Below are 24,017 nucleotides of genomic sequence, written 5' to 3' on the forward strand. Positions count from 1 at the left end.
ACCATTGAACACATTCAACATTCCTTCAAAACAATTCTCTTCTATTATCTTTCTTTATCTCACACTACTGTTCACATCCTTCCAAAACATTTTCTCATTTTCCCTGAAAGTTACTTATGTTCGCTCACCTCAACTCTGATCTCGTTTTCATTCACTGCACCTTCCTCTTGACATCTTGCCGCTTTCTCTTGTACATTTCCTGATCACTCGCACTCCTTCCCTGCATTGGATACTCGTACACCACTCCGTTCTCTTTCACTAGAAGCTTTACTCCGTTTTCTCACCACTCTACCCATTCTCACCAGGCCACCTCCCGCCATCCCCATCCCACACACTTTTCTCACACACGTAAGTACCACCTATTCCTCACCCATTCCCCTGGCTTCACTTACCCTTTTACGTTCTGGCTTTCTATCCTCAGTCTCTTGGTATCCCTTAACACAAACCTCTTTTACAAACTCACTCACATGCACCTCCCTCTGCCCACCCACATCACTCCTTCTTGCCCCAAAACCTCTACAAATCCTCACCCTTGCCTTCAAAAGGTATTGGTCAGACAATGATAAGCTGTCAGTCCCTTGTTAGTCCCTGGAGCACAGCAGGTACAAGATGTCGTCTCAACGCAGACCATCCCAGAGTGTCCACGGCTTCTCACTCCTGGAACTGGTGTGCTGGTCGCTGGGCCATACATTCTGCTCCTCCCACAGTCACATTCTGAGGTCCACTGCGACACACAGAGGTATCCTGGTGATGCTTGTGCCCGCCAACTTCTCGTGCAGTGCTTGCAGGCTGAACCCCATACATTCCCGTATACTGTTTTAACTTACTGATCCAATTCGCCAGTTGTCCCCTGACTTCAGTTTTTTTCAGGGCTCCTCAGGCAACATGGTGCTGTGGGATCAGACTCTGCACCACTCAGGTGATGACAGTGTTCGTAACACTCCTGCACGAGTCGTCCTCTAACTCGAGTCGTCCTTTAACTCGCCGGTCACAAACATTCTGTCTTGATAACAGGTCCCCCGAGGCGAGGCAAGGCCTGGGAAGGGTCGGAATAATGGCTCTCCTGCACCAGATCTCGTCATAGGGCAAAGGAAGTTCAAAGAGATGGGGCCCCATGGACGTAGAATGCTCTCTCTCTCTCTCTCTCTCTCTCTCTCTCTCTCTCTCTCTCTCTCTCTCTCTCTCTCTCTCTCTCTCTCTCTCTCTCTCTCTCTCCTGTCCAAACAGGTCATGGCTCTGATGCCCTACACTCGTGAGTGTATATAGCCATCCCTAGACTTACCATTATCAAAATATTATGGAAAGGAAACTAGTGAAGAAAAAGATCTTGGAGTGGGGGACACAGTCAAACTTAAAGCCATGTCTTCAACGTAATGATGCAACAAATAATGCAAGATTGTGAAAAGCGTTTCAGGGGAGATTCTTTCAATCCCACTCACTAGAACAGTGAATTTTACTGATACGTCGTTAAGCTTAGGTTCGTTAATATAGATTAGGGTATCATTTTTTGTTTTGTTTTAGGGACTGTGATTGTGCAAAACGCTCGGCACATGAGACAGCCAAGAAATGGACGATGATACGACTCGAGCAACATACAGAAACGTACAGTATATAGAAAATATAATTCACATTGCACTTCCAGTCAGCTTACATGTCACATGCACAAACTTGAAAATTAATTACAATGAAATTCACCAATTTCTTGGCTCTTGTTGTTAACCAATTGACAAGCAAGCCTTCATGGAAGAATGTTGGTTCTCAGAGTGTGATGCATTTAATTTTCAAAGAAATATGGACATCCAAATCGGTTGAAAATCCTATCATCTGTAAAATATACGTGATTTAATGCCGGTGTCATGGGCGACGCATGGCAGCCGGCACTTGTCTGCCATAGTCAGTCTCACAGTAAACATGGAGGAATACGCCAGGGAACCCTGGTAAGGACCAGCCTTTTTTTTTCTATTTTCTGAATTTTGCTTTATCGCACAGAGAACATCTTACCCAGAAGATGATGAATAGACTTTGTTAATCATGGTATTTCTTGTGACAGAAGCAAAAGGATATGTTTGGATTTGATAAAAGGTTTAGAGATGATGAGTATCGTCTGCAGTGTGAGGCATGGTGGAGGGCATTATGCAAGACTCGGCGCAGATCATTGTAGAACGCCAAGGAATGACGGTTTTAAAAGATCATTAATATGTCTCTAGAGAATTATTTGGTAAAGTACAACACTAGAGAAGAAATGTCCGTCCTTTTGGGTCACAGCGTTCCCGTTAGACCTAGTCAGTATGTTTGCTGAGGTATCATATCTTAACTAATTAAGTTAGTCTAGAGTTTAATACTAAGGGGCTAAAGTGCTCACTTACCCCATCATTACGACCAGTCTGCCAACAAGACATTCCTTTAAAAGTAAGATCTTATTTTCCTCCCAGATCTTGATGCCCCTCCCCTTCTAACTAGTTTTATGTCAGTCTTGCATTAATGTAACTGTTGCAAGTCTTGCAGTGCTAATGAGAACAATTTCCTCCAAGTAATGAATACATTGTTACTAGCCGTCTTCAAGGGGAAAATGAACATTCTCAAAATTAAACTGGTACATTACCGTGCACATTTATTCTGTGGATTGAATAAGTCAGGCAGAACACAGTTTGGACCAGTCTTTTAAATATTTTACATGTATTGTTCCATTGTGTTATTGCCTGTGAATGTTAAATGATTTTGTTCTCCATTGCTCGTGTAATGTTTGAAAATTAAATTAACAGTTTAGATTCGCATCATTATTAGCTTGGAATGTTGTGATCTTGCAGTACAAGTGGTGCTGAGTCGCCAAAGCTGATTCCTGTCAAAAATCCATGATATCCTCATTCCTAGGAATTCCCCAGCCCATCACAACAATGTGACATTTTATGCACCATATACAACCACATATTTGCTTATATAACAGCAAATTTTCTTTCGCTGCACATAATGGATGTGTTGTGGTTATAGTTGCCATGCACGTGCACCAGGCAACTAACCTGCCTGACAGCCTCCCCTCTAAAATTCCATAGGCCTACCAACCTCACCCAGTTTGCTTGTTTCATTACAAAAATATGATAATCCAGTTCATGCTCTGCAACTACTCATGTAACTCTATTCCCAAAATGCTACTCACTCGTTTCAGAATAAAATCGCTTCTTATTTAAGACTGGTAGTGATACAGAGCTACATTGGTAAGTTATCTTTAGAAAAAACATTAAGAATTGTAGAACATGATTGGGAGTGTGGTTAATTAAAAGTAGGTGATATGTTTTAAAAAAAATCAACAGAACCAATAAGAACCTCATCACATCACTTTAGCTGTGAAGATTTGTGTAGATTTTCATTATTCTGGTGGAAGTAAACTGGTCACATCCATGATTGAGCTCAGTAGAATGGGGCTTGATTTCAATAGACTCCAGAGTAAGTGACTAATACGATCCCAGTCAGCAGATGAATTTGATATTGACGTGCAGAACAAAATCATTTAACATTCAAAGGTAATAAGTATGAAGCATAACATGTAAATTATTTTAAAAACTGGTCCGAACTGTGTTCTGCCAGACTTATTCAATTCACAGAATGAATGTGCATGATAATGTTCCCTTTTTTGGAAAATTAAAATTGAAAGGGGAGGATTTCCAGCCCCCCCTGACAGCTCCGAAGTTGCCTGTGTCTCGCATGGAGTGGAAGATGAATGTTTTAAGCTTCAAAAAGATGGAGTTGTGCAAGGCTGGTTATGAGTCCACAGCAGCACTTATGAAGCGCTTTAGTGTCATTTGCTCATTTACTTGCAAACATTAATATTTCCTCTTTGTAAAATATTTACAAATATGTTATTTTGAAATATTACTATAACTGAATTATTTGATTTATTAAAACTCCTGAATAACTGAAAAATTTGTTGTCAGGAAAGACTTATTTCCCCCAGTATTTCAGATGACAGAGGTCTTATTGTCCTTTGCTAACATAGGCTTGAGAAACTGTCAACAAATTGGTTGAATCTTAAAATGGTGCTTGAACGGTAGGGGCAATGTGTTACATAAAGATTTATTAGGCAGTGCAAAGTGCTTCAGGTTCTGTAAAAATGATTTGAATAATCTGCTTTCAACAGTCCATGGCGTATTGTAGATGACTGTGGTGGTGCTTTTGCCATGGGTGTCATGGGCGGAGGACTGTTCCAGGCAGTTAAAGGATTCAGAAATGCCCCAAGTGTAAGTTTACCCACTTTGTTTTAAGTAGGTATGAGCTAGTTTTTAAGTATATGAGTGGTTTCTTGAATTTTGTATTTTCAAGATTTTAGTTTCTTTATGTTGTACATATCGTTGATTTTACAGTTTATAAATGGTTTCTTAGATTTTGTATTTCCAAAATTTTAGTTTTTTCTTTATGTTGTAAATACTGCTGATTTACATGCAGAAAACCCAGCTAACAATTGAGCCAATAAATGTAATATATGAATGGAAAACTGTTCATTTGATACAGCAAACATGATAAACTGTTGACTGTACTTACACATGTATCAATAGAAGAAAGCCTACTAGTAAATTATGAACTTACAGGTAATGAATTATGCCATCTAACATCCTGGAGTCTGAGCTTACTTGTTCTAATGTCTGACAGTTACAGTGTTTGCTTTATTTCAACAGTAATTGATGCATGATTGCACTACCCCGTAACTGGAAGCCAGATGTGATAGGCAGTAGTCACAGTGATTCACGCTTAACACGTGGTTGGTAACATTGTTCAGTGTTGGCCACTATCTGGTGTAAATGGTAAACTTTTGAAAACTCACCACAGGTGTATGTGGTTTACCACCTGTACTTTGCGAATTCATATATGCTTCCATTTTAGATTCCATTCATTGTCATTTTACTCTCTCATTATCAGTCATCCATGTTATTAATTTAACATCATGTCCTATACTATGCATGCTGAGTTTTTGTGTATTATGTTTATCACCTTTGAAAGCCTCTTATTCACTATTTCCTGCTGGCATTTATTCATGTAATTGATTTGTAGTACATATAAGGTTCTGAACTTTGGCTTATGAGATTTTTCTTTATAATGTTCTTTCATCTGTCACAGGTTAAAAAGGCTAAAGTTAAGAGGACAGTTATGCTGGGGGAAAAAATTGGAATAATACTAGAACCTTTACATAATTCATTGCTTGTCTCATTACTTGGTCTGCATAGGTAAAGTGCATTTACGAAAAATTTGAGTGATTTTTTTTCTCTAGGGTTGGTGTGTCCTTTGCTTCATGAGAGACAACATTCTAGACCAGTAAATTTTAGAGACTTTTCAGCCCTTTGCCTCACTGATTAGGTAAATGCCTCTCGCTCTTACCTAACCAGCTGGTAGATTGTAACAGTGTACAGTCATGAACAAAAGGTTGCCCAATTCTTGGGCTTCCAAAGCTGAGTCAGTGTCAGCCCCAAATGAGATAAAGTGGTGCTAGTGGTGGTGGCATTCTCAAACTCGAAGGTCCTCAATGATGGGGAGCTAGTTTCAAGAGCAGCAGCATTACTCAGTACAGTTTTTGTGTGTTAGTCTTAGTGTTTAGCATTATTTTCAAAAGCAAAAGGTATAGTAGATAAGTTGTACAAAGGATTTCCAACAGCAATAGACCACTTGTGATACATTTTCCACTGCAGTCCTAGCATGCAACAAAGGAGCCTGGTATTAATCAAAATAGACACTTGACCCTTTCAGTCTTAAGTTTGGTTAGTTCTTTGTACCCCTGAGGCTTAATTTTTTCATTAGAGTGCAAAAATGGTAAATAAAGCTGATCATATTAAATAATTCAGCATAATGCTAAAAGAGAGAGGATGCAAAAATAAAAAACAAACTTCCGTAAGAGCTATAATCCCTTTTAAGTTTGCGCAGTGATGTAAATTTTTTTGAACCTCCAGTTATGGACAAAAGTCCACATTAAAGCAGGGCCTCAGTTATGATATAAAGAGGCTAATGAAACGGAGAAAAACAAAACAAGGAAAATTATTTACAAATTTTGGAGGTAGTGAAAAATGTCTTTTAAAATATGCCAAGTCATAGTTATTTTTTTTTTTTTTTTTTTTTTTTTTTTTTTTTTTTTTCCAAAAGAAGGAACAGAGAAGGGGGCCAGGTGAGGATATTCCCTCAAAGGCCCAGTCCTCTGTTCTTAGCGCTACCTCGCTAATGCGGGAAATGGCGAATAGTATGAAAAAAAAAAAAAAAAAAAAATAGTTATTGGGAAAGACATGAGAGGGAAGAGAGTTCCACAGCTTCGAGGTGCAAGGAGAGAAACAGTTATCCAAATGGCCCACCCTCAAGTTGCCAACAGCCACACAGTAATCATGTGATGCAACACCATGATGAGTATTGTGTGGTGTAACTCATGGTGGGATACTCAAGCAGCAAAATCTAAAGTAATACTTATAGAAAAGGGAAAGTGAACAAAATTGCAGCTTAGGGCAAGGGTAAAGTTTTGAGGTTTGCCTGGGAGAGTTGATAAGTCAGACTGCTTTTGACTCAACTCTGTCTAATTAATTAAGGTTGCAGAGCTAGAACCATTCCAGATGTGAGACCAGTACTCCATACAAGGATAGATCAATCCTTTGTATAAATGGAGCAAGTGTTCTGAAGGAAAGAAATTTTGACATCTAGACAGCTCCAAGATTTTTAGAGGCAGCCTTAGCTCTATCCATAATGTGAGGTTTCCAAGATGGTGTGGGTGTTCCAGTAATACCAAATATGTTCATTAAGTCAAGAGGTAGAATTACACATCCATTGAAAAAGAGATAGGAAAGTTGTGAGGAATATTTGATAGAGACCTGGGCTGGAAATAAGTATTGAAGGCATTAAACTTAATCAGATTTTGTCTACCCTACTGAGATATCTTCTCCAAACCTGAGTTGATTGAGAAAGTTTTATTGAGATGAGATACAGATCAAGTGAGAGAAGAATGAGCAGACTTGAAGGAATGGGATTGTAGTTATGAGTCATCAGCATGTGAGTGCATTTGGTTATATGTAGAAGAAAGAAAATCTCTTGAGAAAAGGAGAAAAAGTAGGAGACAGGACATTCCATTTGATGAGGAATGGGGCACAGGCTAATCCTTCAACAACCATGGAGATAGATCGACCAGAAAGGAAGTTAGATATGAGCGAGCAAATTGAGGGAGTCTAAAGAGAGTAGCAGATTCAGGTGAGAAATTGTAAAGCATAGCGGAAGGTGAAATCTGGCAAGGTGGCGGGTTTGGATGGTATTGCAGTTGAATTTATTAAGAAAGGGGGTAACTGTGTTATTGATTGGTTGGTAAGGATATTTAATGTATATATGGATCATGGTGAAATGCCTGAGGATTGGTGGAATGCATGCATAGTGCCATCGTACAAAGGCAAAGGGGATAAAGGTGAGTGTTCAAACTAGAAGCATAAGTTTGTTGAGTATTCCTGGGAAATTATATGGAGGAGTGTTGGTTAAGAGGGTGAAGGCATGTACAGAACATCAGATTGTGGAAGAGCAGTGTGTTTCAAAAGTGGGAAAGGATGTGTGGATCAGGTGTTTGCTTTGAAGAATGTATGTGAGAAATATTTAGAAAAACAGATGGATTTGTATGTAGCAATAATGGATCTGGAGAAGGCATATGATAGGGCTGATAGAGATGCTTTGTGGAAGGTCTTAAGGGTATATGGTGTGGGAGGTAAGCTGCTAGAAGCAGTAAAAAGTTTTTATTGAGGATGTAAGGGATGTGTGCAAGTAGGAAGAGGAGAGCGATTGCTTCCCAGTGAAGGTTGGTCTTTGGCAGGGGTGTGTAATGTCCCCATGGTTGTTTAATTTGTTTAGGGATGGGGTGGTTAGGGAGGTAAATGCAAGAGTTTTGGAGGGAGGGGCGAATATGCTGTCTGTTGTGGATGAGAGGGCCTGGGAAGTGGGTCAGTTGGTGACTGAGTTTGATCAGTATCTTTGTTAAAAGTGAGTTTCAGTGAATTCTCAAATTTCTAGAATTATTGAAATTTACTGGTGATGTGTACATAAGTTAGGCAAATTTAGTGGTATTCTTATATTTTTGCAGGGTTTGTCCAGATAATTACATAAGTTAGGCAATGATGTAGAGGCATTCTTGATATTTTTTTGCAGGGTTTGTCCAGACGTTTTGCTGGTAGCTTGGTTGCTGTTAAACAGCGTGCACCTATTGTAGGTGGACAATTTGCAGTCTGGGGTGGTTTATTTTCAACCATTGACTGTTCTTTGGTATACATGCGCAAAAAGGAGGATCCATGGAATTCTATCATTTCCGGTGCAGCAACTGGTGGTATACTAGCAGCCAGAAGTAAGTGATTGTTAAGGATATCTAGGTGAACCTGATAGCATTAGATTGCATGAATTTACTTTTTTTTTTTATCTCAACTAGGACAGAGTGCATGTACAATTACCTTTTTTGAATGACAAGGGTGACAAATATGAATGATTTTTTTTTTTTTTTTGTCGCTGTCTCCCGCGTTTGCGAGGTAGCGCAAGGAAACAGACGAAAGAAATGGCCCAACCCACCCCCATACACATGTATATACATACGTCCACACACGCAAATATACATACCTACACAGCTTTCCATGGTTTACCCCAGATGCTTCACATGCCTTGATTCAATCCACTGACAGCACGTCAACCCCGGTATACCACATCGCTCCAATTCACTCTATTCCTTGCCCTCCTTTCACCCTCCTGCATGTTCAGGCCCCGATCACACAAAATCTTTTTCACTCCATCTTTCCACCTCCAATTTGGTCTCCCACTTCTCCTCGTTCCCTCCACCTCCGACATATATATCCTCTTGGTCAGTCTTTCCTCACTCATTCTCTCCATGTGCCCAAACCATTTCAAAACACCCTCTTCTGCTCTCTCAACCACGCTCTTTTTATTTCCACACATCTCTCTTACCCTTACGTTACTTACTCGATCAAACCACCTCACACCACACATTGTCCTCAAACATCTCATTTCCAGCACATCCATCCTCCTGTGCACAACTCTATCCATAGCCCACGCCTCGCAACCATACAACATTGTTGGAACCACTATTCCTTCAAACATACCCATTTTTGCTTTCCGAGATAATGTTCTCGACTTCCACACATTCTTCAAGGCTCCCAGGATTTTCGCCCCCTCCCCCACCCTATGATCCACTTCCGCTTCCATGGTTCCATCCGCTGCCAGATCCACTCTCAGATATCTAAAACACTTTACTTCCTCCAGTTTTTCTCCATTCAAACTTACCTCCCAATTGACTTGACCCTCAACCCTACTGTACCTAATAACCTTGCTCTTATTCACATTTACTCTTAACTTTCTTCTTTCACACACTTTACCAAACTCAGTCACCAGCTTCTGCAGTTTCTCACATGAATCAGCCACCAGCGCTGTATCATCAGCGAACAACAACTGACTCACTTCCCAAGCTCTCTCATCCCCAATAGACTTCATACTTGCCCCTCTTTCCAAAACTCTTGCATTCACCTCCCTAACAACCCCATCCATAAACAAATTAAACAACCATGGTGACATCACACACCCCTGCCGCAAACCTACATTCACTGAGAACCAATCACTTTCCTCTCTTCCTACACGTAAACATGCCTTACATCCTTGATAAAAACTTTTCACTGCTTCTAACAACTTGCCTCCCACACCATATATTCTTAATACCTTCCACAGAGCATCTCTATCAACTCTATCATATGCCTTCTCCAGATCCATAAATGCTACATACAAATCCATTTGCTTTTCTAAGTATTTCTCACATACATTCTTCAAAGCAAACACCTGATCCACACATCCTCTACCACTTCTGAAACCACACTGCTCTTCCCCAATCTGATGCTCTGTACATGCCTTCACACTCAATCAATACCCTCCCATATAATTTACCAGGAATACTCAACAAACTTATACCTCTGTAATTTGAGCACTCACTCTTATCCCCTTTGCCTTTGTACAATGGCACTATGCAAGCATTCCGCCAATCCTCAGGCACCTCACCATGAGTCATACATACATTAAATAACCTTACCAACCAGTCAGTAATACAGTCACCCCCTTTTTTAATAAATTCCACTGCAATACCATCCAAACCTGCTGCCTTGCCAGCTTTCATCTTCCGCAAAGCTTTTACTACCTCTTCTCTGTTTACCAAATCATTTTCCCTAACCCTCTCACTTTGCACACCACCTCAACCAAAACACCCTATATCTGCCTTTCTATCATCAAACACATTCAACAAACCTTCAAAATACTCACTCCATCTCCTTCTCACATCACCACTACTTGTTATCACCTCCCCATTTGCGCCCTTCACTGAAGTTCCCATTTGCTCCCTTGTCTTACGCACTTTATTTACCTCCTTCCAGAACATCTTTTTATTCTCCCTAAAATTTAATGATACTCTCTCACCCCAACTCTCATTTGCCCTCTTTTTCACCTCTTGCACCTTTCTCTTGACCTCCTGTCTCTTTCTTTTATACATCTCCCACTCAACTGCATTTTTTCCTTGCAAAAATCATCCAAATGCCTCTCTCTTCTCTTTCACTAATACTCTTACTTCTTCATCCCACCACTCACTACCCTTTCTAATCAACCCACCTCCCACTCCTCTCATGCCACAAGCATCTTTTGCACAATCCATCACTGATTCCCTAAATACATCCCATTCCTCCCCCACTCCCCTTACTTCCATTGCTCTCACCTTTTTCCATTCTGTACTCAGTCTCTCCTGGTACTTCCTCACACAAGTCTCCTTCCCAAGCTCACTTACTCTCACCACCCTCTTCACCCCACCATTCACTCTTCTTTTCTGAAAACCCATACAAATCTTCACCTTAGCCTCCACAAGATAATGATCAGACATCCCTCCAGTTGCACCTCTCAGCACATTAACATCCAAAAGTATCTCTTTCGCGCGCCTGTCAATTAACACGTAATCCAATAATGCTCTCTGTTTGAATTATAAACTATAAACCTTTTAAGATAAACTCCAAGAGTGAAAAAGGGGCAGGCTATCTAAAGACATGGGGCTGTGACAGGCAAAGACCTGGTGAATCTAACTATAGCAACATGTATGCCTGGTGATATGTTTAAAAGAGTTTGTGGTTGAGATAGTGTTATGTGCAGAGTAACTGATTGGAGAGGTCCATACATACCCATGAGCACCTATGATGAGATTTTTCTATATTGTCAGGATAAGCATTTAGTAATCACTGCATGGCTTGCTTGTTGAATAGCTAGTGCACTCTTTCTCTCTGCTACTACTATTCATGAATTATTAAATACACAAAGAATTGTAACATTGATATCAGTGAAGGTTTATACAAACTGGATAGCTTTGTCGTAGGCAAAATTTGTAAACTTCCCTTTCTTGTCCACGTAATATAAGTTTTATGACAGGCATGATGCCAGATACTAACAACAGCAACCCGAACACCATCATCCAGTAATGCTTGTTTACCAGTGGCTTCTTAGCTGCATCTCTTCCTTGTATATCAACTGATAATTCTATGTCTTCTATCTCATTCTTATATCCCTCTCGACAATATGATCATTACATGAATGTGCACTTGGGAATTTATTGTTTCATTTTTCTGCGGTTTTATGCATATACTAGGTCACACGCATCTCTGTGAACTCTTGGAACATGGATATCAAATGGCTCTTCCACTACTTTTTTACAGGCTTTCCTGGTCTGTCCCCTTTTGTTACTGCTTACTCCAAATTATTAGTCAAAGCCCACAAACTGAAGTTATGATTTGAATTCCTTAAGAGATGCCTCTATAAAAAAGTGCTTCCAAGATCTATCCTGCTGTAACGGTTATTGTTGATGTCTGCTCGACCATTCAGTGGTTTTCAAAACTGCATTTTGAAGAAACACATTGAACTTATGAAGATTGTGATGGATGAGGCCTTTCACATTTCAAGAGAGAAGAAATGCACTTTTCAAATGGCTATACCTACACAATAGAAGAATCGTATGTTGGACTATTGCTGTAACAGGCTAAGAAGTGAACAGAATACTTTTCAAAGAAAACTGAACAGTAAGTTAGACCATCTTATTGAAAACGGTGATTGGACTAAGAACACTGACCCTTCCTTTGTGATGAACGTGTCCATAAACAACTTGATGAGGATTCTTTGTGTTCTTAGGCTACAGTTCAAGTTTTGTATGCTCTAATGAAGAAGTTAACTGTATTGATATTATAAGATCATTTTGTTGTTTGAAAGAGTGGAGTAAATTATCTAATGATGAAGTGAACATTTGTAAAGGTGTAGTGTATGCCAGTTTGTCAAAACCAGTTTTCCATATAGTCCAAAAAAGGTTCATCAGTTCTATTAACAATTTGAAAAAAGATAAGGGTATACATATTACTAAAGCAGATAAGGCAAACACATTTGTGATTATGGAAAAAGTTCATTATTTATCAAAAATGAATGATCTCTGATGATACAACATAATTTAAACTTGGTAGAAATCCCCTAGAAGCAGTTAATTCTCACTCTGATAAAGAACTGAAGTTGTTGTTGAAAGGTAACGATTTTCTCCTCAATAGATTTTCATCATTGACCCCTTTATTGCCATATATATATATATATATTATTCTTTTTCTTTCATACTATTCACCACTTCCCGCCTCAGTGAGGTAGTGTTAAGAACAGAGGACTGGGCCTCTGAGGAAACATCCTCACCCGGCCACCTTCTCTGTTCCTTCCTTTGGAAAAAAAAATGAGGGGAAGATTTCCAGCCCCGTGCTCCCTTCCCTTTTAGTCGCCTTCTACGACATGCAGGGAATACGTGGGAAGTATTCTTTCTTCCCTATCCCCAGGGATAATATATATATATATATATATATATATATATTGCATAAAGTGAGAGATCCTGTATGTAGGATCTCATTTTTAAAAAGTCTGCATGCAGCTGTATGGGTGTTGATTATTCAGAATTTGCTTACTGGCATTTCATAGGGTATTTCCATACAGTATAATGTATTTCCATTTGTTATAGATAGATGATAGAGTGGCAGATATAGGGTGTTTTGGTCGAGGTGGTGTGCAAAGTGAGAGGGTTAGGGAAAATGATTTGGTAAACAGAGAAGAGGTAGTGAAAGCTTTGCGGAAGATGAAAGCCGGCAAGGCAGCAGGTTTGGATGGTATTGCAGTGGAATTTATTAAAAAAGGGGGTGACTGTATTGTTGACTGGTTGGTAAGGTTATTTAATGTATGTATGACTCATGGTGAGGTGCCTGAGGATTGGCGGAATGCGTGCATAGTGCCATTGTACAAAGGCAAAGGGGATAAGAGTGAGTGCTCAAATTACAGAGGTATAAGTTTGTTGAGTATTCCTGGGAAATTATATGGGAGGGTATTGATTGAGAGGGTGAAGGCATGTACAGAGCATCAGATTGGGGAAGAGCAGTGTGGTTTCAGAAGTGGTAGAGGATGTGTGGATCAGGTGTTTGCTTTGAAGAATGTATGTGAGAAATACTTAGAAAAGCAAATGGATTTGTATGTAGCATTTATGGATCTGGAGAAGGCATATGATAGAGTTGATAGAGATGCTCTGTGGAAGGTATTAAGAATATATGGTGTAGGAGGAAAGTTGTTAGAAGCAGTGAAAAGTTTTTATCGAGGATGTAAGGCATGTGTACGTGTAGGAAGAGAGGAAAGTGATTGGTTCTCAGTGAATGTAGGTTTGCGGCAGGGGTGTGTGATGTCTCCATGGTTGTTTAATTTGTTTATGGATGGGGTTGTTAGGGAGGTAAATGCAAGAGTTTTGGAAAGAGGGGCAAGTATGAAGTCTGTTGGGGATGAGAGAGCTTGGGAAGTGAGTCAGTTGTTGTTCGCTGATGATACAGTGCTGGTGGCTGATTCATGTGAGAAACTGCAGAAGCTGGTGACTGAGTTTGGTAAAGTGTGTGGAAGAAGAAAGTTAAGAGTAAATGTGAATAAGAGCAAGGTTATTAGGTACAGTAGGGTTGAGGGTCAAGTCAATTGGGAGGTGAGTTTGAATGGAGAAAAACTGGAGGAAGTGAAGTGTTTTAGATATCTGGGAGTGGATCTGGCAGCGGATGGAAACATGGAAGCGGAAGTGGATCATAGGGTGGGGGAGGGGGCGAAAATTCTGGGGGCCTTGAAGAATGTGTGGAAGTCGAGAACATTATCTCGGAAAGCAAAAATGGGTATGTTTGAAGGAATAGTGGTTCCAACAATGTTGTATGGTTGCGAGGCGTGGGCTATGGATAGAGTTGTGCGCAGGAGGATGGATGTGCTGGAAATGAGATGTTTGAGGACAATGTGTGGTGTGAGGTGGTTTGATCGAGTGAGTAACGTAAGGGTAAGAGAGATGTGTGGAAATAAAAAGAGCGTGGTTGAGAGAGCAGAAGAGGGTGTTTTGAAGTGGTTTGGGCACATGGAGAGAATGAGTGAGGAAAGATTGACCAAGAGGATATATGTGTCGGAGGTGTAGGGAACGAGGAGAAGAGGGAGACCAAATTGGAGGTGGAAAGATGGAGTGAAATAGATTTTGTGTGATCGGGGCCTGAACATGCAGGAGGGTGAAAGGAGGGCAAGGAATAGAGTGAATTGGAGCGATGTGGTATACCGGGGTTGACGTGCTGTCAGTGGATTGAATCAAGCGCATGTGAAGCGTCTGGGGTAAACCATGGAAAGCTGTGTAGGTATGTATATTTGCGTGTGTGGACGTATGTATATACATGTGTATGGGGGGGGGTTGGGCCATTTCTTTCGTCTGTTTCCTTGCGCTACCTCGCAAACGCGGGAGACAGCGATAAAGTATAATAAAAAAAAATAAAATATATATATATATCTTTCTTTCTTCTTTTAAACTATTCGCCATTTCCCCTGCGTTAGCGAGGTAGCGTTAAGAACAGAGGACTGGGCCTTTGTGGAATATCCTCACCTGGCCCCACTCTGTTCCTTCTTTTGGAAAAAAAAAAAAAATTATCAAAATACATAAGCCAGACTTTCCAGCAAGACCTATAGTGAGTTCAGTGGGCTCCATCACACATATATTATCAAGATGGTTAGTTTCTTGATTAAGGACACTGGTGGGTAAGATATCAAATTCTAATATCATGTATGCTGTCTGCATTAACCATGCCCTCTTCGCAATCATTTTATTCCATTCCTCCATATCTCATATTGTAAAAGTACTTCTCTTACTTCTTATTTCAAAAAGTTTGTTGCTTGATTTCATGTTATTTCTTCTTGTTCTTTCTTAAAGAACTGTTCATTCTTCATCATCACGCTGTTTAGAAAATTTAAAGGTTGCAATTAGGTCACTCACTCACTCTTCATTACAAGTAGGACAGATTGAAAATCACCTCCCTTATTTCTGATACCATCTTTGCTGTCTTCTTGTAGGCTTCTATATTAACTCTTAGTGCTTCATTTAGCTGCATTGACCAAATGGGAGAAGCATATTACAATTTTTGCCGTGTGTAGGATATAAACAACTCATCCTTATACCAGAATGCTATTCTGATTTTTGCCATGTTGATAGTGTGTTGTTAGTGAAAGAGAAGAGAGAGACGTTTGGACAGTTTTTGCAGGGAAGTAGTTAGTGCAAATGACTGGGAGATGTATAAAAGGAAGCGGCAAGAGGTCAAGAGAAAGGTGCGAAGTAGTTAGTGCAAATGACTGGGAGATGTATAAAAGGAAGCGGCAGGAGGTCAAGAGAAAGGTGCAAGAGGTGAAAATAAGGGCAAATGAGAGTTGGGGTGAGAGAGTATCATTAGATTCTAGGGAGAATAAAAAGATGTTTTGGAAGGAGGTAAATAATCTCTGTAAGACAAGAGAACAAATGGGAACATTGGTGAAAGGGGCAAATGGAGAGGTAATAACAAGTAGTGATGAAGTGAGATGGAGTAAGTATTTTGAAGGTTTATTGAATGTGTTTGATGTTAGAGTGGCAGATATAGGGTGTTTTGATTGGGATGGTGTGTGAAGTGAGGGGTCGGGGAGAATGGTTTGGTAAACAGAGACGAGGTAGTGAAAGCTTTGTGGAAGATGATGACCGGCAAGGTGGCAGGTTTGGATGGTATTGCAGAGGAATTTAAAAAAGAGGGTACCTGTGTTGTTGATTGGTTGGTAAGGATATTGTATGTATGTATGGATCATGGTAAAGTGCCTGAGGATTGGCAGAATGCATGCATAGTGCCATTGTACAAAGGCAAAGGGGATAAAGGTGAGTGTTCAAACTACAGAGGCATAAGTTTGTTGAATATTCCACGGAAATTGTATGGGAGGGGTATTGATTGAGAGGGTAAAGACATTTACAGAGCATCAGATTTGGGAAGAATAGTTTGGTTTCAGAAGTGGTAAAGGATGTGTGGATCAGGTGTTTGCTTTGAAGAATGTATTTGAGGAATACTTAGAAAAACAGATGGATTTGTGTGTAGCATTTATGGATCTGGAGAAGGCATATGATAGGGTTGATATAGATGCTTTGTGAAAGGTTTTATGAGTATATGGAGTGGGAGGTAAGTTGCTAGAAGCAGTGAAAAGTTTTTATCGAAGTTGAAAGGCATGTGCACAAGTAGGAAGAGAGGAGAGTGATTGCTTCCCAGTGAATGTCGGTTTGCTGCAGGGGTGCGTGATGTCTCCATGACTGTTTAATTTGTTTATGGATGGGGTGGTTAGGGAAGTGAATGCAAGGGTTTTGGGGAGAGGGGTACGTATGCAGTCTGTTGTTGATGAGAGGGCTTGGGAAGTGAGTCAGTTGTTGTTCACTGATGATACAGCACTGGTGGCTGATTCAGGTGAGAAACTGCAGAAGCTGGTGACTGAGTTTGGTAAAGTGTGTGAAAAGAGAAAGTTGAGGGAAAATGTGAATAAGAGCAAGGTTATTATTTTCAGTAGGGTTGAGGGGCAAGTTAATTTGGAGGTAAGTTTGAATGGAGAAAAACTGGAGGAAGTGAAAGTGTTTTAGATACCTGGGAGTGGACTTAGCAGTGGATGGAACCATGGAAGCAGATGTGAGTCACAGGGTAGGGGAAGGGGCAAAGGTTCTGGGAGTAATGAAGAATGTGTGGAAGGAGAGAACCTTATCTCTTACAGCAAAAATGGGTACGTTTGAAGGAATAGTGGTTCCAACAATATTATGTGGTTGTGAGGCATGTGCTGTAGATAGGGTTGTGTGGAGGAGGGTGGATGTGTTAGAAATGAAATGTTTGAGGAATATGTGGTGTGAGGTGGTTTGATCGAGTAAGTAATGAAAGGATAAGAGGGATGTGTGGTAACGAAGACTGAGTTGAGAGGGCAGAAGAGGGTGTATTGAAATGGTTTGGACACATGGAGAGAATGAGTGAGGAAAGATTGACAAAAAGGATATATGTGTCAGAGGTGGAGGGAACAAGTGGTGGGAGACCAAATTCCAAATTGGAGGTGGAAGGATGGAGTAAAGAAGATTTTGAGTGTTCAGAGTCTGAATATACAGGAAGGTGAAAGGCATGCAAGGAATAGAGTAAATTGGAACGATGTGGTATACAAGGGTTGATGTGCTCAGTGGATTGAACCAGGGCATGTGAAGCATCTGGGGTAAACCATGGAAAGCTCTGTGGGGCTGGATGTGGAAAGGGAGCTGTGGTTTTGGTGCATTACACATGACAGCTAGAGACTGAGTGTGAACAAACATGGTCTTTTTGTCTTTTCCTGGTGTTGCCTCGCTGGTGGGGGGGTGGGATGTTTTCTGTGTGGTGGGGTGGCGACGGGAATGGATGAAAGCAGCAAATATAAATATGTACATGTGTGTATATGTACATGTCTGTGTATGTATATGTATGTTTATATTTATTTTATTTTGCTTTGTTGCTGTCTCCCGCGTTTGCGAGGTAGCGCAAGGAAACAGACGAAAGAAATGGCCCAACCCACCCCCATACACAATGTATACACACACACGTCCACACACGCAAATATACATACCTATACATCTCAATGTACACATATATATACATACACAGACACATACATATATACCCATGCACACAATTCACACTGTCTGCCCCCATTCACTCCCATCGCCACCTCACCACACATGGAATACCTTCCCCCTCCCCCCTCATGTGTGCGAGGTAGCACTAGGAAAAGACAACAAAGGCCCAATTCGTTCACACTCAGTCTCTAGCTGCCACGCAATAATGCCCGAAACCACAGCTCCCTTTCCACATCCAGGCCCCACACAACTTTCCATGGTTCACCCCAGACGCTTCACATGCCCTGATTCAATCCACTGACAGCACGTCAACCCCGGTATACCACATTGATCCAGTTCACTCTATTTCCTGCCCTCCTCTCACCCTCCTGCATGTTCAGGCCCTGATCACACAAAATCTTTTTCACTCCATCTTTCCACCTCCAATTTGGTCTCCCACTTCTCCTCGTTCCCTCCACCTCCGACACATATATCCTCTTGGTCAATCTTTCCTCACTCATTCTCTCCATGTGCCCAAACCATTTCAAAACACCCTCTTCTGCTCTCTCAACCACGCTCTTTTTATTTCTACACATCTCTCTTACCCTTACATTACTTACTCGATCAAACCACCTCACACCACACATTGTCCTCAAACATCTCATTTCCAGCACATCCATCCTCCTGCGCACAACTCTATCCATAGCCCACGCCTCGCAACCATACAACATTGTTGGAACCACTATTCCTTCAAACATACCCATTTTTGTTTTCCGAGATAATGTTCTCGACTTCCACACATTCTTCAAGGCTCCCAGGATTTTCGCCCCCTCCCCCACCTTATGATTCACTTCCGCTTCCATGGTTCCATCCGCTACCAGATCCACTCCCAGATATCTAAAACACTTTACTTCCTCCAGTTTTTCTCCATTCAAACTTACCTCCCAATTGACTTGACCCTCAACCCTACTGTACCTAATAACCTTGCTCTTATTCACATTTACTCTTAACTTTCTTCTTTCACACACTTTACCAAACTCAGTCACCAGCTTGTGCAGTTTCTCACATGAATCAGCCACCAGCACTGTATCATCAGCGAACAACAACTGACTCACTTCCCAAGCTCTCTCATCCCCAACAGACTTCATACTTGCCCCTCTTTCCAAAATTTGCATTCACCTCCCTAACAACCCCATTCATAAACAAATTAAACAACCATGGTGACATCACACCCCTGCCGCAAACCTACATTCACTGAGGACCAATCACTTTCCTCTCTTCCTACACGTACACATGCCTTACATCCTCGATAAAAACTTTTCACTGCTTCTAACAACTTGCCTCCCACACCATATATTCTTAATACCTTCCACAGAGCATCTCTATCAACTCTATCATATGCCTTCTCCAGATCCATAAATGCTACGTACAAATCCATTTGCTTTTCTAAGTATTTCTCACATACATTCTTCAAAGCAAACACCTGATCCACACATCCTCTACCACTTCTGAAACCACACTGCTCTTCCCCAATCTGATGCTCTGTACATGCCTTCACCCTCTCAATCAATACCCTCCCATATAATTTACCAGGAATACTCAACAAACTTATACCTCTATGTATGTATATATGTATGTATACTTTGAAATGTGCATGTATGGGCCTTTATGTATATATATGTGTGTGTATGAGGGGTTGGTCCATTCTTTCGTCTGTTCCCTTGCGCTACCTCGCTGACGCAGGAAACAGCGATTAAGTTTCACAAAAAAAGAATTGTGTGTTAGTGAGAAATATAATTTTTGCTGTTTCAACTAATTATGGAAATGGTTCTTAAAATCCCTTGTAGACAATCCAGGAATTACCTATGAATAATAAGAAGACTGATCATGAGTCTTTTTGGCATTATAATTGTCACCTAGCCCTTTTATTTGTTGTTCCATGAGCTTGACCTCAGAATTTCCTCACACAAATGCTTCGCTGATTGTTTGAAAAGTTATATCGATATAAGTAGATTTTACTTGTGTTGCTATTCAAGTTTCTTCTTGCTTTGTAACTGGTGTAAGAGGATTTCATCAGTTGATGTTAGGTTTGAAAAACTGGTTAACGTTAGCTAATGACTGATCCTCTCAACAAAATGTCCTCATTTAAAGGTGGAGTAGCAGCCATGACAGGCAGTGCAGTGATTGGTGGAGTTCTACTAGCCATGATTGAAGGTGTGGGGATTCTTCTCACGCGTTTCACATCGGATCAGTTCAAACCTACAGCCCCTGGTGAAATGGGTGACCCATCTGTCCTGGGTCCACCACAACCCATTACCTTCAGCCAGGAAGCAAATTATCAATAGGTCGTATCTTAAGAATATTTCCTTTAGATAAACTTTGTCGTCAGGGATAGAGCATGTACTTATTGAAATGGAGTGTGCATTGCATCTGCCACGACAGAAAACTTTTTCAAGGTTTAAAGTACATAATACTTCTCACTAATCTTTTCCATAATTTCAATACATAATGCACTACAGTCAGTCTGTTCATCAATGACATTCAGGTAGTTTTTGGAGCTGCTAAGACTGTATTGCTTATAGATTTAAAAATTTTGATTTTAATATGATTACTAGAGCAGGCATTAGTACCTGCATACTATAGACTTTTGAAGTGAAAGAAGCATCGTCAGGTAAGTGGTTTAAGAACCACAGTTTGGTTTTTGGAGCTATAATTTCCACCTCCTAAATTTCCTTATTTTGTTTTACTTTGAGGTAGGAGATGGTAGCTACCTGTTGGCTGTAGTGTATAACTGATGTTTTCCTTAGATCATTGTTATCTTTGGACTGCTTTAAAACATTAAAGATTTGGTAAACATATGAGTGAAAAGTTCAAGAACACTGCATAATGTTAAGGTGTAGCACATGAGATAGATGGTTTTGATTCTTCATCTAAACATCTTAGGAAGCACTGCTTCTCTCTCTGGTACTGTGATATAGCAGTTGATTCCCTTTGCTGCATTACCTGGGATTGAAGCAGATATGGAGCAGTTTTCTCTTTGTAAATATTGTAAAGTGGCTGTATGAATATGTGGTAAATAGGTTTAAGTTATCATTTCTCTGTTAATCTTTAGATATATTGTAATTGTGAGGATGTGATGCAGATTACCTTGTGTCATATATACCCTCAGATGTATATCTTTACATGGAAATATATTTTCTTTTCTATTAAATGAGAAAAATATATACATTTGTGTTAGATATTCTTTATGCATCATGGTTTTGTGGCCCGACATTTTTATGCAACATGGTAAGTCAGATGAGTCTAATTCAGTTGGTATTCTTAACTAGGATTAGCATTGGTTTCTGCCTCACACCCGTCTATATGTTATCCCTCCATATGAGAAAGGATACATCATGTTCTGACCAAAACATGACATTGACTAGGTCTGTGGACTCCATAGCATATACCTAGTCATCCTTGCTAAGCCTGAAAATCAGATTTTGCTCACATGGAATCTCCCCTACCCACCCACTCCACCCCTAATAAGTGTTTGCCTTTTCCTGCATTAGAAAGGGAGCACTAGGAACAGGTGAAGATATTGCCACATTGTCTCATATCCACTCTTTATCTTGTCATGTATAATATACTGAAGCCAGAGGCCTTTTCCACAACCATGTCCTATGATAGAACTTTCCATGTTTCCCCCTATCATGTACCCAGTTTCAGTCCGTTGACAACTTACTTTCCCCTGTATCTCCAGTTTGCTTTATACCTTGCATGCCTCACACCCTCCTGCATGTTCAGGCCCCAAACTCTCAAAGCATCTTTCACTCCATACTTCCACTTCCTCCTTGGTTCCCCCTTTTCCATTTTCCCTCCGATTCTGACATGTATGCACTCTTAGTCATCCTCTCATCATGTGTTTCCATATGTCCAAACCATTTTAGCACATCCTCTTCAGTTTTCATACATATCCCTCTTACTATCACATCTCTTACTCTATCATTTCTTATTCAGTCAACCCTCCTAACACCACATATAGTCCTCAAACATTTTATTTTCAACGCATCCACCTTCTGAATTGAAGGAATATGAATGCAGTTATCAACATCTGATACACTTTGCAGGGCAGTATATGTTTTTTTTTTTTCCTGCCATGTATGTTTTTTTTTAATCACTTATGCCATGTCACATTCCCCCTCATTTTTCCACATAAAGTGCTTATTTCTTTGTGTACTTACTCTTCTTTTTCTGTCCAAATGTGAATGTTCATCTTCCTGCCTTGTACACATTTTACAAATCTCCCATTCATCATTCCCTAAATATCTTTATATCCCAATATGGTGGCATAAGCTGCTGTTTCTGACTAAGTACATCTCTCAAACCTCATTTCATGGTTTGTTTTTGTTTTTGATATTGCCTGCTTTTTATCAGATTATTGATTATTATTGACAAACTGCCCCTCTCAGCATGTTCACCTCCATGTTTCTTAATTTGCACATCACCCCAACCAACCCTACATCTGCTACTCTATCATCAGACACATTCAACAAACCTTCAAAATACTCACTTCATCACTACCTGTTATCACAACCTCCCCTTGCCCCATCACCTATGTTCTTATTTGTCCTCGTCTTATGTAGGTTAATTACCTCCCTCCAAAGCATCTTTTTATCCTCTGTAAAGTTTCATGATACACTCTTACCCCAGCTCTCATTTCCATCTTTTTTTGACTCGCACCTTTCTCTTGACCTCCTGCTGCTTTCTTTTATACATCTAGCCATTTGCACTCCTTCCTTGTAAGTATCATCCAAGTGCCTCTTTTCTCTTTCACAACAACTTTACTTCTTCATCCCACCACTTACTACCCTTTCTAATCTGCTCACCTCCCACTTTCTTCATGCCACATGCATCTTTTGTCCATGCCATCACTGCTTCCCAAAATACATTCTATTCCTCACCCACTCCCCACATGTCATTTGCTCTCACCTTTTGCCATTGTACACTCAATACCTACTGGTACTTCCTCATCACACGTCTCCTTTCTAAGCTCCCTTACTCCCACCACTCTCTTCTCTGCAACATTATCTCTTATTTTTTGAAAACCTATACAAATCTTCACCTTCGCTTCGACAGGATAGTGATCACACATCCCACCAGCTGCCCCTTTCAGCACATTAAAATCCAAAAGTCTCTTTTACAGGCTTGTAAATTACACGTAATCTGATAATGTCTTTTGACCATCTCTCCTGCTCACATATGCATACATATGTACATCTCTCTTTTTAAACCAGGTATTTCCAGTCATCAGTCTTTTTTTCAGCACACAAATCCACAAGCTCTTGGCCATTTCTATTCACAACCTTGAATACTCTATGTGCACCAATTATACCCTCAACTGCCACATTACTCACCTTTTTTAAATCACCCATCGCTGATACCTGTTCCCATGTAACAAAGCTGCTGATTCACTCACTCACCTGCTCCCAAAACACTTTACCTCATAATCTTTCTAATGACCAGGTGCATAAGCACCAATAATGACCCATCTCTCCATCCACTTTCAGTTTAACCTACTGGAAAACTTATAGGACTAACCTATCTGTAGGAGAACTAAAAGGCTTGTGTTGTTAAAAGAACTTTAAAGTAAAACTTCTCTTCTGGAGAACTAGTAGGACGAATGTCTAAATTAGAACTATAAGCATTATCTTCAAGAAATCTTGAGTATAACTTCAATATTGGAGAACTAGTAGGACTAACTTATCTATAGTAAACTATAAGTCATATCTTTACTACAGGAAATTGCCAGTATAACCACTAATGGAGAACTAGTAGGAGTAACTTCTCTAAAGGAGAACTAAGAGGCTTATCTTCATTATGAGAATGTCTAGGTATAACTACAATACAGTAATCCTAATGGGCTTAGCTTCCCCATTTGAACTAGTAGGAATATCTTCACTCTGGGAAAACTTAACTATTTTCCTCTAATTGGAGTATTAGGTTAGAAGGAATATGTTTTTCTATATGAAGAAACAAAAAGCAAATTGCAAATAATGGTTCA

General features: G+C 40.2%; 1 protein-coding gene across 1 annotated transcript; it reads left to right on the forward strand.

Annotated features, from left to right (window-relative positions):
* Window positions 1–1,880: 1,880 nt before the first annotated feature.
* Window positions 1,881–21,198, forward strand: Tim17b (Translocase of the inner mitochondrial membrane 17b). The gene is made up of 4 exons (XM_071695787.1): window positions 1,881–1,937; window positions 4,133–4,232; window positions 8,140–8,332; window positions 20,126–21,198. Exons 1-4 carry the CDS (start codon window positions 1,912–1,914, stop codon window positions 20,317–20,319), a joined length of 513 nt encoding a protein of 170 aa, XP_071551888.1. The 5' UTR covers window positions 1,881–1,911; the 3' UTR covers window positions 20,320–21,198.
* Window positions 21,199–24,017: the final 2,819 nt, after the last annotated feature.

This window comes from Panulirus ornatus, chromosome 58 (genome assembly GCF_036320965.1).
Source record: "Panulirus ornatus isolate Po-2019 chromosome 58, ASM3632096v1, whole genome shotgun sequence".
Lineage (NCBI taxonomy): Eukaryota > Metazoa > Arthropoda > Malacostraca > Decapoda > Palinuridae > Panulirus > Panulirus ornatus.

What these genes read in the sequence shown, in the direction of transcription:
- Tim17b (XM_071695787.1), top strand. Translation starts at nt 1,912, where the DNA reads ATGGAGGAATACGCCAGGGAACCCTG. An exon ending in GATTCAGAAATGCCCCAAGT is followed by an intron (nt 4,233 to 8,139) that starts GTAAGTTTACCC and finishes ATTTTTTTGCAG; the next exon opens with GGTTTGTCCAGACGTTTTGC. An exon ending in TGGTATACTAGCAGCCAGAA is followed by an intron (nt 8,333 to 20,125) that starts GTAAGTGATTGT and finishes CCTCATTTAAAG; the next exon opens with GTGGAGTAGCAGCCATGACA.